At 44.9% G+C, this 14682-nt stretch overlaps 1 protein-coding gene across 1 annotated transcript in view; it reads right to left on the bottom strand.

Annotated features, from left to right (window-relative positions):
- The window catches only part of lamb2 (laminin, beta 2 (laminin S)), a gene marked incomplete at its 5' end in the record, with an annotated part of 46263 nt that extends 31883 nt beyond the window's left edge, over positions 1-14380 (bottom strand). Inside the window, one exon of the mRNA XM_079225983.1 lies at positions 14350-14380. Within this exon, the coding sequence (XP_079082109.1) occupies positions 14350-14380 (31 nt within the window). The remainder of the gene's footprint in view (positions 1-14349) is intronic.
- Positions 14381-14682: the final 302 nt, after the last annotated feature.

The following is a 14682-nucleotide window of genomic DNA, read 5'->3' as shown; positions in this document are numbered from 1 at the left end:
TTCCATGCCTCTGGGAAGCTGCGGTCTGTGAGCAGACGGGTATGAGGAGAGCGGAGGCCCTGAGGCCCGCCCGTCAATCTACGGTCTGTCCACAACAGGTGTTTCCAATCCTCCCTTTAATACATACGCAGACTGCACGGCAACATGTACCTTCTCTACAAAGGAATGTGAGGGGTTTATATTCACATGACCCAGAAGATGACAAGATGAACACTGGTGAGACCAAAAGGTTATTCTCCAGCCTCGGCCGGACAATAAAGCTGTATTCTATTCTAGTAACACAGCTGTAGACATTCACACCTGAACTACACTGCACAAAACACACAGCTTCACTTGAGCATCTGGGGGCTTCCAGGGCACTTTCTGCAGCAGCTATAGGGACCATTTAAAAGCATAGTATTTTTCTTGTCGAGACATTATTTTTATTTATAGTTTTATTGCATGTTCCTTGTGTGATCGTGTATAAAAGGTCTCCTTACTCACTCAGGGTTGAGGCAGAAATATAATTCCACATGACAAGACAGTTCAGGACCGGCAGCAGTTCACCGTAAGTCTCATTTAATCATATTGTTGTCCATTACTGCATGGCCTCTGAATGATGGTTGGAGAGCCCAATTTACAGCTAACCTTTAGCATCTTTACATTTAGATTAGGACTGCTACTTCATTCACTAGTATGTTCATATGTCCAAAATAAGTGGTACATTTTTCTCATATGTTATTGGATCAGAAGCATTTTAAATTGACAGCTGCGTGCCGGATATTTGCAATCAGCAAACGCCTGTTTCTCTAGAGAAGGTAATATGTTTTCTGAGAGTGTTATCACGGGGGAAAGCAGTGAAGTGGTTGTAAGAGAGAAGCACGGCCCCTAAAGCAAAAAAGCAAAAGAATTTCAGGGCCGCTGCCAACACTTGCCAAATTGGTGGAACGTGGTTGTTTGAAGAAGAGGTTTCCCCAGCAATATATAAAGAGAATTAGAGGTGGAATGATGACCGGTTGAACTTCCTCACACTAGCTTGAAGCATCTTATAATACACTACAATTAGTTGTTCAGTGGTTTTTGTGTTTTGTTTATTTTTCCTGCTCCTGAACGAAGAAGAAATATTTCTCTTCCGTTGACTTGATGGAATAATATAGAATACTACATTTCTAAAACAATCGATATTTGTAGCCCTAGAGACAGGTTATGTAGCTGTCAGTGCATTATCACAGCCTGACACCGCTGTGAGGACAGCTGTAGATAGGGAGCCTGCTGGGAACAGTGCAGAGGAGGATTTCACATGGACACACACACACACACACACACTCTTGCTCTTGAGGAAACCTGTGTTTGCCTGGCACCTAGACAAGTCTCACGTTGGTGCCAGCCAAGTGAGCAACAAGCATACCGTGGGTCACACACACGCGGCAACACTACGCCCTGACGTGCACCTGTGCGTCCACGCGGAGGCCCACTCGTTCATCGCCGACACTCGGACACGACGATACAAAGACGTTGATGGTCGTTAGCCACACAAAAGACACCCGTTAGAGGATTTGTTTGGGTATCAGGTAACAATCTGAACTGCTTTCCATTTGTCATTATCGGCGAGGACAGTGATAAACACATTTTAAAAAAAGACCTGAGGTCAACCCCTTATCCTTTATCTGACTCTGAGAGCAAGGAAGAGAGAGTGAAAAAACAAATGAAGCAGGTCTGATGGGTGAGAGAGAGACAGTACAGAGTCTTTGAACAGACAGTGGAAGACCCATCTAGACCACAACTTGATATCCATTCTGGAAACTTTTGGCACGGGCTCAAAGGTCTGCCTGTGTGTGTGTGTGTTTTAGAGAGAAAGACCAGGGAGGGTGGAGGAGCGAAGCAGACGTCTGATGTGTCGTATAATCACAGGTTCCTTGTCGTCTTTTATCTCTGTGTTTCTGTCTGTGATTGCTTGTCTGTGAAAATGTTCGCGGGATCAACACAAGTTTGGCCTGGCATCATGAAAACAAGATATACAAACAATGATTTACGTATTACTTATTATTACTGTGTTCTACAATCCAGTGCGACTTCACTAGTCCAAACATCAAGCGATGATGACACGGCAGCACTTGTTGTTATCACCTGGAGGCTGCTACAAACAGGCTGGCAGGGTGACGTCATGCTGACAGTGATCAGACCACTGCAGCCTTGATGTAAACCAGGGACGAAGGCTATGTGGAGGGAGAGATAAATGGATGACAGCTATCCTTTGGGTTTGGGAGACAATACGCAAGGCAATTTACAGTGTGGCGAGCGAAAATATACTTTTAGGGTCTGTAGCTGTGTGAGTGCAACACTCATGAACCACCGCAGATGGAGGCAGAAAGAGCCAGCAGGCACTTTGAGTGTTACAAAGTGCATTAAGATTCTGACACGAGCACTGCAGACATATTGTATGAAACATTGAAAACATGGCTTCAAACAGCGAGCTGCTCTCTCTCTGTCAGTCTGTGTGTGCGTGTGTGTGTGTGTGTGTGTCTTTCGGCATATCTCCAGAATTGTTCATCCGATCTACTTCACTTTTGCCGGTGACCCAAAGACGTGCAGTCTTAATTTTGCTTGTTTATTGTCAGCAGTTTGCTTTTGCTGCTGGATGCTAGTAAAAACAAAACAAATAATGACCTCTTTCTCACTTCAGGGTAGGTGTTGCAAACAGCCATGTCCTGAACAGGCACAACCTGCAACCTGCAACCTTTTTACAAGGTGAGGCTGAATATGGGGGCACTGTTTGGCTTTGAGACAGATGTTGAAAAGTGAACATTGTAGCTTTGAGGACAGCGATGATGCTGTTGTTGATTAGGCGTCAGTTTCTTTCCTTCTTCGTTCCTCTGTAGCCATAAATGGAGAAGAAGGCAGGAATGCAGACCGACAGCTGAGAGAAGACGAGGGGTCTGTGCTGCTGCTGCTGGTGTGTGTGTGTGTGTGTGTGTGTGTGTGTGTGTGTGTGTGGGGGGGGGGGGGGGGGGGTCTCAGCTCACAAAGCACTGCTGTTCAACCAGCCATTAGCCTTTAACAGCAGGCTATACCCTGCACCGTATTGTGCTCTACTCAGCTTGTTTAGCCAATTGTAGCGACTCACCACATGGGGGTTCATCACTGAGCTGCTTTCTGTCCCACATATGTGACAATCTTCATATAACGCCACAAAGGCAGCTTTTTCTGCAGATGGAAAATGTCACAGCAGTTTAGGACATCGAGCAGGTGACAAACGGTCCACTTGGCTAACATGGTATTAGCATGTTCATGCCAGACGACAGTGAAGCCAACAGGTCTTTCCCATGAGGCAATGCTTTAACTGTAAGAGGCCTCCAAGCTTCAGTGCCACAAATGAATTCCACTCCCGCCCTGTCGTCTGCCCCAGGTGAGCTCTGCTTTCATCCCTGCCTTTGATTTCCTCTCTGCCCTCGACCAGTCAGGAAACAGAAAGTACGAGTGGCCAAGAGTGACCTACACCAAGCTTTATCAAAAGTACCTCTGTTGCCAGCATGTGACGAGCTTTCCGTGCTTTTCATTTCCTGATATAAAAAAAAGGCTACTGCATGTGATGTAGCGAAATGAAAACGGTGTTTGTTGGGATCATACTGTGTAGATGGCAACTAGATAATTTTTTCCAAAAAGTAACCCTTTTCCATTTGATGTGTACAGTTGTTATAAAGTCATTATCTTCTAACAGGTTATCAATTTAAGGATATATTTTGATAAATGAGTGGAGAAACACAATGAATCCATATCTATACCAGGCGGCAACCTACGGTTCTGCCGAGTGAAGCCAATGTGGATGTTTCTTAAAACGGGCATTCTCCCTACTGACCAGCAGGGGGCGACTCCTCCGGTTGCAAAAAGAAGTCTGATTGTATAGAAGTCTATGAGAAAATTACTCTACTTCTCTCTTGATTTATTCCCTCAGTAAACATTGTAAGCATGAGTTTATGTCTCAATCTCTAGTTTCAAGTCTTCTTCAATACAGCCTGATGTTCTTTTAGTAAATTATGGTCATTTTATGGTCAAACAGACCATAAAGCAGGGTATGATTTGGCTACCTTGTGATTGACAGGTCGCTACCCTTCCAGAGCCGTATTCAGCGTCTCTACGTCACTCCTCTGCATGCCAAATATGGTCACTTCTGTTCACTGGTTGCAAAAAAAACAAGATGGCGACGGCCGAAACGCCGAATTCGAGGCTTTAAAAATAGCAGTCCACAAACCAATGGCCGGCGTCACAAGTCACTGAATGGTTTAATTGTTATTGTGTGAATCATACAGTATGCTTTTGCATTCCGAATCACAGAATCTCAATAGCTGAATTGCTAAACCCAGCCCTCCAAAGAGTAAGTGGCATCAACATGACACATTCCACTGGGACCGGCTGGCGAGAAACAGTTTGCTGTCACATCTACCGGCGTAAACAATGAAGGAAACCAAGAAAAACAGACAAACAAACGGACAAGAAAGCAAACATGGACACTGTGGACATTTGCTCAGACAGGAGGAGGGTTAAAAGTGAAACAAAACATGCTACCAAGAATATGAAAATGACAGCAGGGTCAGATCCAATATCAGCTTGCCTATTACAGCAAGCAGACAAGAATAGCATTTTTTAAGACAGGCAATGCACTGCATACCTGACCTGAGTGAGTGTGGGACTAGAAGGCACTGCAGATATGTTTAACAGTCACCATCAGGCAGCTACTTTAAAACCTGGGCAGAGGAAAAAGTCAACAGCCTTTTGTTTTCAACTCCCCTTCGCTAATTAGTTTACATTCTCCCCTCTGCGTCTCCGTCCTCTCTTTGCTCTGCACTTAGCTGATAGATGGTCAACTCCCACGGCCAAACATCCAGCTGTTCTCCTCCCTCCTCGCCTCTTTATTATTCTTCGCTCCCGCCTCCCGTCTCTCTCTCCTCTTATAATGTCTACCGCTGACTCCCCTCTGTGCCCCACTGTTCACCTTCCCTTACTTCCCCACAGCTGGAGAGGAATCACATAAAGTACCAAGAAGTGCCAAGGCCGGTTCCAAATAACAGTCTTACTTTGGGAGATGACAAAAGAAATCTGAGCATTTGATATTTCACAGAGAGTGGTTATAATCCTGCGGCACTAGTGGCTACAAGCTCAAAATGTATACATGAAATATGGGCGACTGTGGCTCAGTGATGGAGAAAGGTCGTCCTTCAATCAGAGGATCGTTGGTTCGATCCTCGGCTTCGCTAGTCCATGTTGATGTGTCCTTAGGGGAGACACTCCACCCCAAATTGCTCCCGCATGCTGTGAATGTGTGTAAATGTTAGTTAGTCCTGATGGGCAGGTGGCACATCGCATGGTAGCCCTTGCCATCGGTGTATGAATGGGTGAATGATGACATAGAGTGTAAATGCGATTTAGTGGTCGGAGGACTAGAAAAGCTTTACATGTAAAGTTACAAGGAAAAAGGCCAAAACAGACAACCTTCTTTCATCAAAGTCACACCATTTCTCTTCTGTTACACTCTGTTCACAGGGGTATGACCACCTAATAAAAACCACTACACCTGTGTCAAAACACAGCAACAAGAAATCCTCCCAAAACAAAACTGAATATATATCCACTGGCTGCCTGTAACCTATAAATCTGATTTAAAGGTGGAGCTCATCAAAAAGATAATTTTGTTCAACCTCCATTTGCTCACATTAACATTGTGTTTCAATTTGCATTTGAATGGGATGTATATTTAAAATAGTTTAAAAGAGTTTATCTATAACAACCGGTCATTGTTGATCAATTTAGACTGCATTCATTACACACACATACACACACACACATATATATATATATATATATATATATATATATATATATATGTTATCTTGGTCTGACATGGTCTTTAAATCTTCTCCAGCTGTTTCTGTCACTGACTGCCTGGCTGTGTAACAGACAGAGGGTTTCAGTGAGCGTGGCCAGACGCTGACCATTACACAGACTGGTAGATTAACAAGCCATGGCACTGAGAGACAGCTGGTCCCACTGGAGGAAACATTCACATTCCTGTCCCGTCCCAGAGACGTCTGAATCACTCCATGTTGGAGAGGAAACACGGACCATCACCAGCAACAGGTGGACAGTGGAGAGCAGGGCGGGACGGAAAATTCGACAAACACGCCAAGCGCGTTCCTTGCCCATCCGGCCCACCGTCGTTCCCACATGTCTGCAGTTACACATGATTTACTGTCATCCGAACAGAGATCAATGTGAAGCAGCGTATTCCGCGTATTCCGTCCGACTTCTATGCTCACCCTGGGAAAATGATGGGGATTATGATCATACAGTTGCAAGTTTGTCACCTCAGAAACATATTTGTCCAATAATGCAGCCACAGCACACAAAGCGCAGCGGGACTAAAATGATGACACTGAACGTATCTGTACGTTTCTCATGCTGTGTTCACACCGGACGCGACACGATTTGTCGTCGCGCTTACCGCTTCAGTTTGGTCACGCGAGTGAAACAATGGTGTTCACAACAAACGCCGTCGATTCTCTCCGTGAAAAATAGTTATCTTTTCCGGTATCGACTACGGAATAAATAACCACTAGTTCTGCTTTTTACTTGTTGTGGAAGTCCCAAACATGTCGGAACATCAAACGCCCTCGTGTTTGGGGTCATAACATCATCCGTAGCCGCACACAGCTCGGTGAATTTCACCGACTCCTCCAGGAACTGCGCCTGGCTTATCTCCGAAACGGATACCACCCACCATGGAAATAACCACTAGTTCTGCTTTATACTTGTTGTATAACTCCACACACGTTGGAACATCAAACTCCATGGTGTCTGGGTTTATAATATTATCCGTAGTCCCACAACAGCGTCTGAATGACGGCCGCTACCAGCGCTACTTCAGGCAGACCAGCAGCAGTTTGATTCAGCGACGGCAGGATTTAGGTGGTGATGGGCGAAGCTTCTCAGCGCTGATTCTCAACGCTGATTGGCTGACGCAACTATGACTCACGCGATTTTGTCGGCGGAGTTGGGATATTTCAACTGGCGCGCCTTCGCTCAGTTCGCCCCACGTCAAACGGTCTGTTTGCGGCTCCTAAAACGCGTCAGTCGCGTCGCCCGGCGGAAATGTTGCGCCGTCGCGTCTGTACATTGACTTTGCATGTAATCTGGTCGCGCGACAAAATTCTGTCGCGTCCGGTGTGAACACGGCTTCAGCTACTGGCAACACAGTGCCTGCCATGCTGCCTGAAGGCCCAACATGACCAGCAGATGTTGGGTGCAGCCCATCGGTCAACCAGCTTGTCTATGGAGCTACTCGTCCGAAGCGAGTCGGTTGCTGCGGGTTCGGGTTAGTGATTGCGGTGATGTGTGTGTTTTTCGCCCTGGTGCTCGCCGGCTGTTTGCGGAGATGAGGAGCTCACTGTAGGTGCTAATCAGAGCCTCTGATGAAGAAAGTCTGGCTCCACTTAGAGGGAAGGCCAGAGAAAACCACCGCACACGAGTCATTAGTTGAGGCAAGCAGTTAAGTTCAAAATTACAAATGGAGTGTGTTGCATGTGTGTGTGTGTGTGTGTGTGTGTGTGTGTGTGTGTGTGTGTGTGTGTGTGTGTGCGTGTGTGTGTGTGTGTGTGTGTGTGTGTGTGTGTGTGTGTGTGTGTGTTGTTGACCTACTGGAGCCGTATGCTAATCTGGCTAATGACTGGCTGTGTTTGCTCTCACCGTCTGTGTATCTGAGTGCATATTTTGTTCTTAAACATATGAGCATAGTGACATAATCATTTCCTGTGTCAGAGACAGGAGGGTAACCTCGCTGTGGCCAAAAGGCAAAGGCTGCATACCCCAAATGTAATTTATAATACACAGGGGAATACTGCGTGTGTGTTTGAGTGTGAAGTCATTTCTCAGCCTAAGATTTGAACTGATGACAACCGCATGTGAGGAGCCTGGGGGGAAAAGAGAATGGGAGAAAACTAATCTGCAAAATACTGCTGAACAATGTCTCTTGTTTCTCTCATTGTTCAGTATCTGCAGCGGCTTAAGTAAGACGGATGTTTAGGCTGCTTCACTTCAAATCATGATGTGTAAATTTTCATTTCCCAATGGTCCGTGGCACTCCGTCAGGGGGTCCGGGGAATAATTTGCAAAATATACAAAGAAATGTGCTGTATAGTTACAACGTACAAATCTAGTAAATGTTTCAGTCAGTACACACTGTCAAGCGATGCTCAGCCCAAATGAGCTAAATTGACAAAATATGTGTTATATATCAATTTGGGTTTTATTGAGAGCAAAATGCGTCACGCCTCGTGTATTCGGGTGCTGCCAGAACCAAAATATCAGGGCACAACTCAGTTATACTAACGTGATTCATATTGAAATGGATTTCTGTTTTTTCACTGTGAAACTGCTCTGAAGTATTTAGGTTTAAAAGCATTAGAGTTAGTGAATCAGTTGATAGGGGTCACTTGGCGCACTAAAGGCAGGCGATTTGAAATGCCGACACGACAATACAGTGCTCAATACAGAGTTCAGAGTATTTATATGGCCTCCATATGGTTCTCAACATGGTGACGACTGAGCCAACGGCTAGCACCTAAAGGTGCTAACAGCGGAAAAACAGTGCAAACTACGGCAAAATTAATCTAGGTGTATTATGATAATACTTCCTGGGGGTATTCTTTGTACGTGGTTCAACAAAGTCGATCCAGCTTAAATTATCGAGATGATTGACATCAGGCTTTCCCGGTTCCTCAAAGGTTGACCCGCCCACAAACGGTCTCGTTAATTCTAACCAGACGTCAGTCATCGGGATAATTGCCCGTGCACGCTCCTCTTCAAAAGGGGGAGGAGTCGAACACAGATTTGATGATCTTCAAATGGCAAATAAGATCAGAGAAAGAGCGTCTCTTTTCGCCATGGAGGAGCAGGAGATGATCATGAATACATATGATGAATTTAAGTCCATAATCATGGCAAAGTCTAATGGTTCACATCCAAAGTGTAGTGAATATTCTCAACACTTCCTGTTGTGAATGCAGCATAACACCACCTCCGCTGGTCGGGCTAGAGTCACATAAGCATTGCAAAATACCAGACAAGCTAAATGCGTAAGTGTTCCCAACACTTACGCATCACCCAAATCAATCAAATTATATTTATTTAAATGTGCCTGCTGGCAGTAGTATACAAATTAATATATACTTGTGAGGATATATGTCCTGTATGCGCGTATGTATCATGTACTATATATGTGTATATACATGCATGTGTAGATTACCATATAACTAGGAGTTTGAATCTGTGTATGGGCAGATCAGTACCTCAATCATTTTCTACAATAATGGTATTTATGGTGTACTAACATCACTGTCATATAATTATGAGTGCTTTAACATATCCATAAGTTTCTTAAGCGCTAAATAAACTTTACGAACAGCACGGCATGCAGCGGCTTTCCCGATGTTGACCACATCGCAGACACAACAAACATGTACCACTCCCAAAAAAGCTCAAGGCTGTGATCTAGTCTGTGAGACACTCTGTGATCCAGTCTGCATTGAGACGGTCGATGCTCTGGTGCGCCGTGTGGTGTTCAATGTACGACTCGATGAGGTCTCGGCAGAATCGATAGCGCCGCGTACAGGAAGTCATCCTGATGTGAGAACGGATCTTGGCGATCTGGAAGAATACTCTCCCAATAAAACTAATATAACTAATATCGCTCCTTCATCAATGAGGAAGGGAGCTGCCTTTTTTGTCCGGTGGGAGTGGCCAGCATATCCAGTGAATTTCAGTGTTGCTATGGTGATTTTTCTAAACTTGCTTCGAGGAACCAAAAAAGCCTGACCAACGTCATCTTATCCTGAAAATTATCCAGCTAACTCAGTAAACCAGGTACGAGGAATACCCCCCAGTACTAAAGTACTAATTCCTCAACTCTTTTTCTGTCTTTTCAGGTAAATGTGACACAACACGTGCAGTTAACAACAACAACAACAACAACAACAACAACAACATGCAGACTCTTTGGGAATTCTCATGTCCTTACCACTCAAATGCAGGGGACCTGAAACACGAGACAACTGGCCTATTTACACGGTTATGTTAGACCTTTGTGTTTATGTGTGTGTGTGTGTGTGTGTGTGTGTGTGTGTGTGTGTGTGTGTGTGTGTGTGTGTGTGTGTGTGTGTGTGTGTGTGTGTGTAATTACAGGGCTACAGGATGACACCCCTGCATAATGTGGCTAGAGGTCAGGCAGTCTTCCATGACAACAGAATCTGAATATCTCAAGAAAAATAACCATAACATTAACTGCACACTTCCCTACTTTCTTTCCTTTGTCTCTGTCATCCTTCCTCTCTTCCTGCCTTCCATCCATCCATCCATCCTTCCTCCTCCTTCCCTCCTAACATGCTGCAGTATCACACTGTAATTGCTGCTATTAGATAATTAGAGGTTTCTGAGAGTGCGTTTTAACATGCTGCACAACACAACCTGTTATTAGATTTGGCCTGGGCCCTGTAGCACTAAAGGAACCACAAAACAACTGAGCATGTCAGAGGTAAAGAACATGTGACCTGGAGATATTTCTCTCTGTCTTCTAATTGTGTAAAACATGGAACCACTGTCTTTCAAACAGGAAGACACTCCTAAAAATAATGTAAACGTGTGCACGTTTCTTTTAGAACACTTCAAATTGAACATCCAAATAAAAGTGGATGGAAACAGACGGTGAGCCAGCGTGCACAGTGCCAGGACCCTGGAGCTGGAAGCAGCTAAATGGAACTCAGCCATCATTCTTTTGCACCCTACTGCATCTAAGTGTCCTCTGTGAAAAAAAGCTCTATTCGATTGTTGGCTAATTAAAGCAAACTTTAGCGTTTGCAGTAAAGTAAACAATGCAGTCGGGTCAATATCTATAATAATGTACAGTCACACAAACAACACACACTACACCCAAAAGTGAGCATGCTCAGTGTTGTTTCCTGGTGGTATACCAGCATGCCTGTTCACCACTGTACCAGCCTCCCCATTGTTTTCAATGAGACCGTCTCCATTTCCTATTCCTCCTCTCCATGCCCCTTCATCCTCCCCCTCAAGTCCTCCTCCTCCTCCTTTTCTTTTCATCCAGAGAAGGCACCGGCATGCCAACAGGACGGAGAAACCTTACTCACCGTCCTTTCATAGGAACAAACCTGTTCCCTCACCCCTTCCCCCCTGTGCCTAAAGTCTTTCTCTCCCTCTTTGCTCTTTGTCCTGATTCTTTCAGCCCTCCCACCCCCTCCAATATTTCAGCCTCTCTCCCTCTCTGTCTCTAGTGCTGGTGGTTTGTAAGCTTTACCGCACCATTGTTCTGGCATCCGCACACTTCCGGAGGCTGACGCTAACAAAGGCTTCGGGAACACACTCTCTCACTCCCACTGCTGCCTAATGCCAGCCATCACCTGCCCGACCACACACACACACACGCACACACACACACACACACACACACACACACACACACACACACACACACACACACACACACACACACACACACACACACACACACACACATCTGAGGGGACGTCAGTACTTCCTTCCTTCTTCTGAAATAATCGTAAGTTGCTCCCGCCCTCAGTTGAACTTAAAAGTAGGTATATTATCATCATACTTTTGCATTGAAGTTGACTTGAGGTGAAAGCGAAAAAGAAAAGTGTACGGCAACCTTTTCCCTGATTTATTTGCTCAAGAAGACAAGCTTCCTACAGGTTCTCCTTCTAACCCCCCCAATCCCGCCGAGAAGAAGAATAAAAATAGAAAGTGAAAAGAGAAAGAGAGAGGGGAAGCACTGCTGGCTCTTTTGTCCCCTGTGATCAGCCGAGTCCCTTCACTCTCTCTCAAACACACACACGTGCATACATTCATACACACACACACACACCAATTAACCCCGTCTCTGCCCTGGGGGTTTGGACATGACCCTTGACCTTGGAGCATGTCCTCAGAGGCGTCAGGAGTCTGAATGGACAGCTCCTTGTCCCTATAATGACAGTGTGTGAGGTTTATAGACACGCACGCACGCACACACACACACACACACACACACACACACACACACACACATATACACTTGTTCACCTTTCCGCCCTGAAACACATCCTTGTCCTCTCTCTCTCTCTCTCTCTCTCTCTCTCTCTCTCTCTCTCTCTCTCTCTCTCTCATTTCCTCTCCAGAAATCTTTCCACACGGCTCAGAGGTCGTTCCCTCACATCTATGGTATACTGTAAATACTCATCTTAGAGATGAATGGGCTTCTGAGTTAAATGCTCGGGTTCAAGATGAAAACCAGATCCAATGACATGGAATGTTTTTTTTATTATTGCTCTGCTCAGCCCTGCTTAAAAAAACGCAAACACCAGAATGTGAAAATCCCCCCAATCTGTTGGAAGAAAAATAGTTTCTGTAGGTCGCCGGCAATCGAGGTCAAAAGCAGCATTTTTCGAGGCCTTTAAGTGTGTACATGTTATTTTGTTCATCTACAGTCTTTCTTATTAAACCCAAAGAAGAAAATGGGAGAAAGAAAACCTGAAGAAAAAGCAGCCAAAAGAGCTGTGTTTCCCGAAGAACTACCGCAGCCGGCGTAAAGAGCAGCGCTTGTGCTCACTGATAATGTACCGGAGGGGACACCCTGGGTGCTAACAGCAGGCACTAATAGACTTTAACTGGAGCAATGAGCCCATTGTCTTCAGCGACAGGGAACAAAGCATCGGGAGGCGTTTTATTGAGGGCCATTACTCAGATAAATGTGGAACTAACTGATTGTATTGAGCACATGTCCACTTTGCTTGGAGTATAGTGCAGGTGTTAAGACAGATTACTTTTTAGAAACTGTCATCAATACACGTGTCATTTTATGGCTTTAAATCAGATTTTAAAAAACACCAGATACTGAGTGTGTTTTGTTTGAATCGGTTCATTTCCCAGCCTTCCTTTATCCCCGTCGCTCACGCTCACGCTCACGCTCACACACACACACACACACACACACACACACACACACACACACACACACACACACACACAGGCACTGGATGAGCAGCACGCATCCAGAAGGGTCTCAGACAGTGCCGGAGGAGGTAGGTGTGGAGCGGGTGTCTTCTATTTGCGGATTCAGCTGGGCTGTTTTAGGAGGGCCATAAACAGAGCGACACCACCCACAGAGCGAGACCGGGAGACAGGGCAGACCCCAGAGACCCGGAGGGCACCGTGGGGCCCCTAAAAAAGAAACATCAGCTATCTTATCTCTGAGCAGGGGCCGACACGTCCCTCACTTCTCACATTCACCATGTTCAGGCTTCTGTTTCTAATCACAAGATTGTGCTTTTTTTTCTTCTTTTTTTTTTCTCGGCACTGTGTTCAACGGGAGGCTGTTCCGTATTTGGCAAGAGAATAAGAGACGTTATAACGAGGTCTGCTCCTGGAAGTCAACGTGACAAACCAGGCTCAACGCCGCACAGGCATCAGCAGTGGGTCGTCGAAACTGAAAATATGGTTGGCATTTTTAGGCCCCCATAGATGCCTGTGCAGCGTGGTATGGTTCAGCTTCTGTAAAAAACAACTAAATAAATAAATATCATAAATGCGACAAATATTTATGTATTTTGGCATGCAATGCTTGCTGTCCATTTGTTTTACATCTTTAAGAAAAGACCAAGAATTGTCTGCAAAGCTAACCCCAAACATTACTGTCGAGCCCTGAGAACAAAAAAAGCCAAATTGATGATCGTAGTAAAATTAATGTGGTGTTCTCTAGGCACCTTTTCGGACTAAAAAAAGTAAAAAAAATGTCTTCCTTCCTTCCTTCACGTCGGAAAAGTTAGACACAAGGGCAGGTTTGTATGGGAAACAAACGGTGGTTTCGATTAGGATTCTCAAAGGTGACAGGGGTGAATACGTTTTTCTGTTCCCGAGCCCATTTCACAGCAAAAAAATGTTACTCCCACAGAACTAAAGTGACCTCTGACCCGGTGTTAAAACCCCTTATTATCTTGAAAAGCTTGCTGCCCGTGGGGCTGATGTTAATACCCCTTCTCAGAGCATTCTCACCCTCTGGAGGCAAGTGTCAGGATCCTGAAAACATGAAATAACTCTCTGATATGGATCCATGTTGGATTCAATATGGATTTTTATGGATTCAAAAAGTGGAAAAAACAACCTCAACATCCACGGGGTCTTCACGTGAATACACGAGCCCCACATTTTCCACAGACAGATCAAAGAAAAGCCCAGTGACCTGGAGACAGTCGCCAGCTCAGTGAATCACTTCTGAGGGTTTGTTGTGATGGAGGCTTTTTACAGTCCACTTACCGCAGACCAACGTTAGCAGTGACGCTTGCATCTCCGCGCGCTCATCAACCCGCGGGGCCGCCGGCAACCTGTGGAGCAATTAACCGTTATAACGCAACCGTTTGTGATGAAAGAGCCGAAAGAGCCTTATTCATATATATATATATATATATATATATATATATATATATATATATATATATATATATATATATATATATATATATATATAAAAGCAGACTTTAGTTGAAGTTTGTTGTTTTTTACTTTTTCCAGCTAGAGGTTCCCAGTAACGGTCTTTTCAGAATTCGCGACCGGTTTATCGACACATAAGTGTATCCGGACTGTTTATAG

The sequence above is a fragment of the Taurulus bubalis genome, assembly GCF_910589615.1.
Source record: "Taurulus bubalis genome assembly, chromosome: 11".
NCBI classification, from domain to species: Eukaryota; Metazoa; Chordata; class Actinopteri; order Perciformes; family Cottidae; genus Taurulus; species Taurulus bubalis.
Note: the sequence above shows the minus strand (reverse complement) of the source record. Positions and strands in the feature narration are given on the sequence as shown.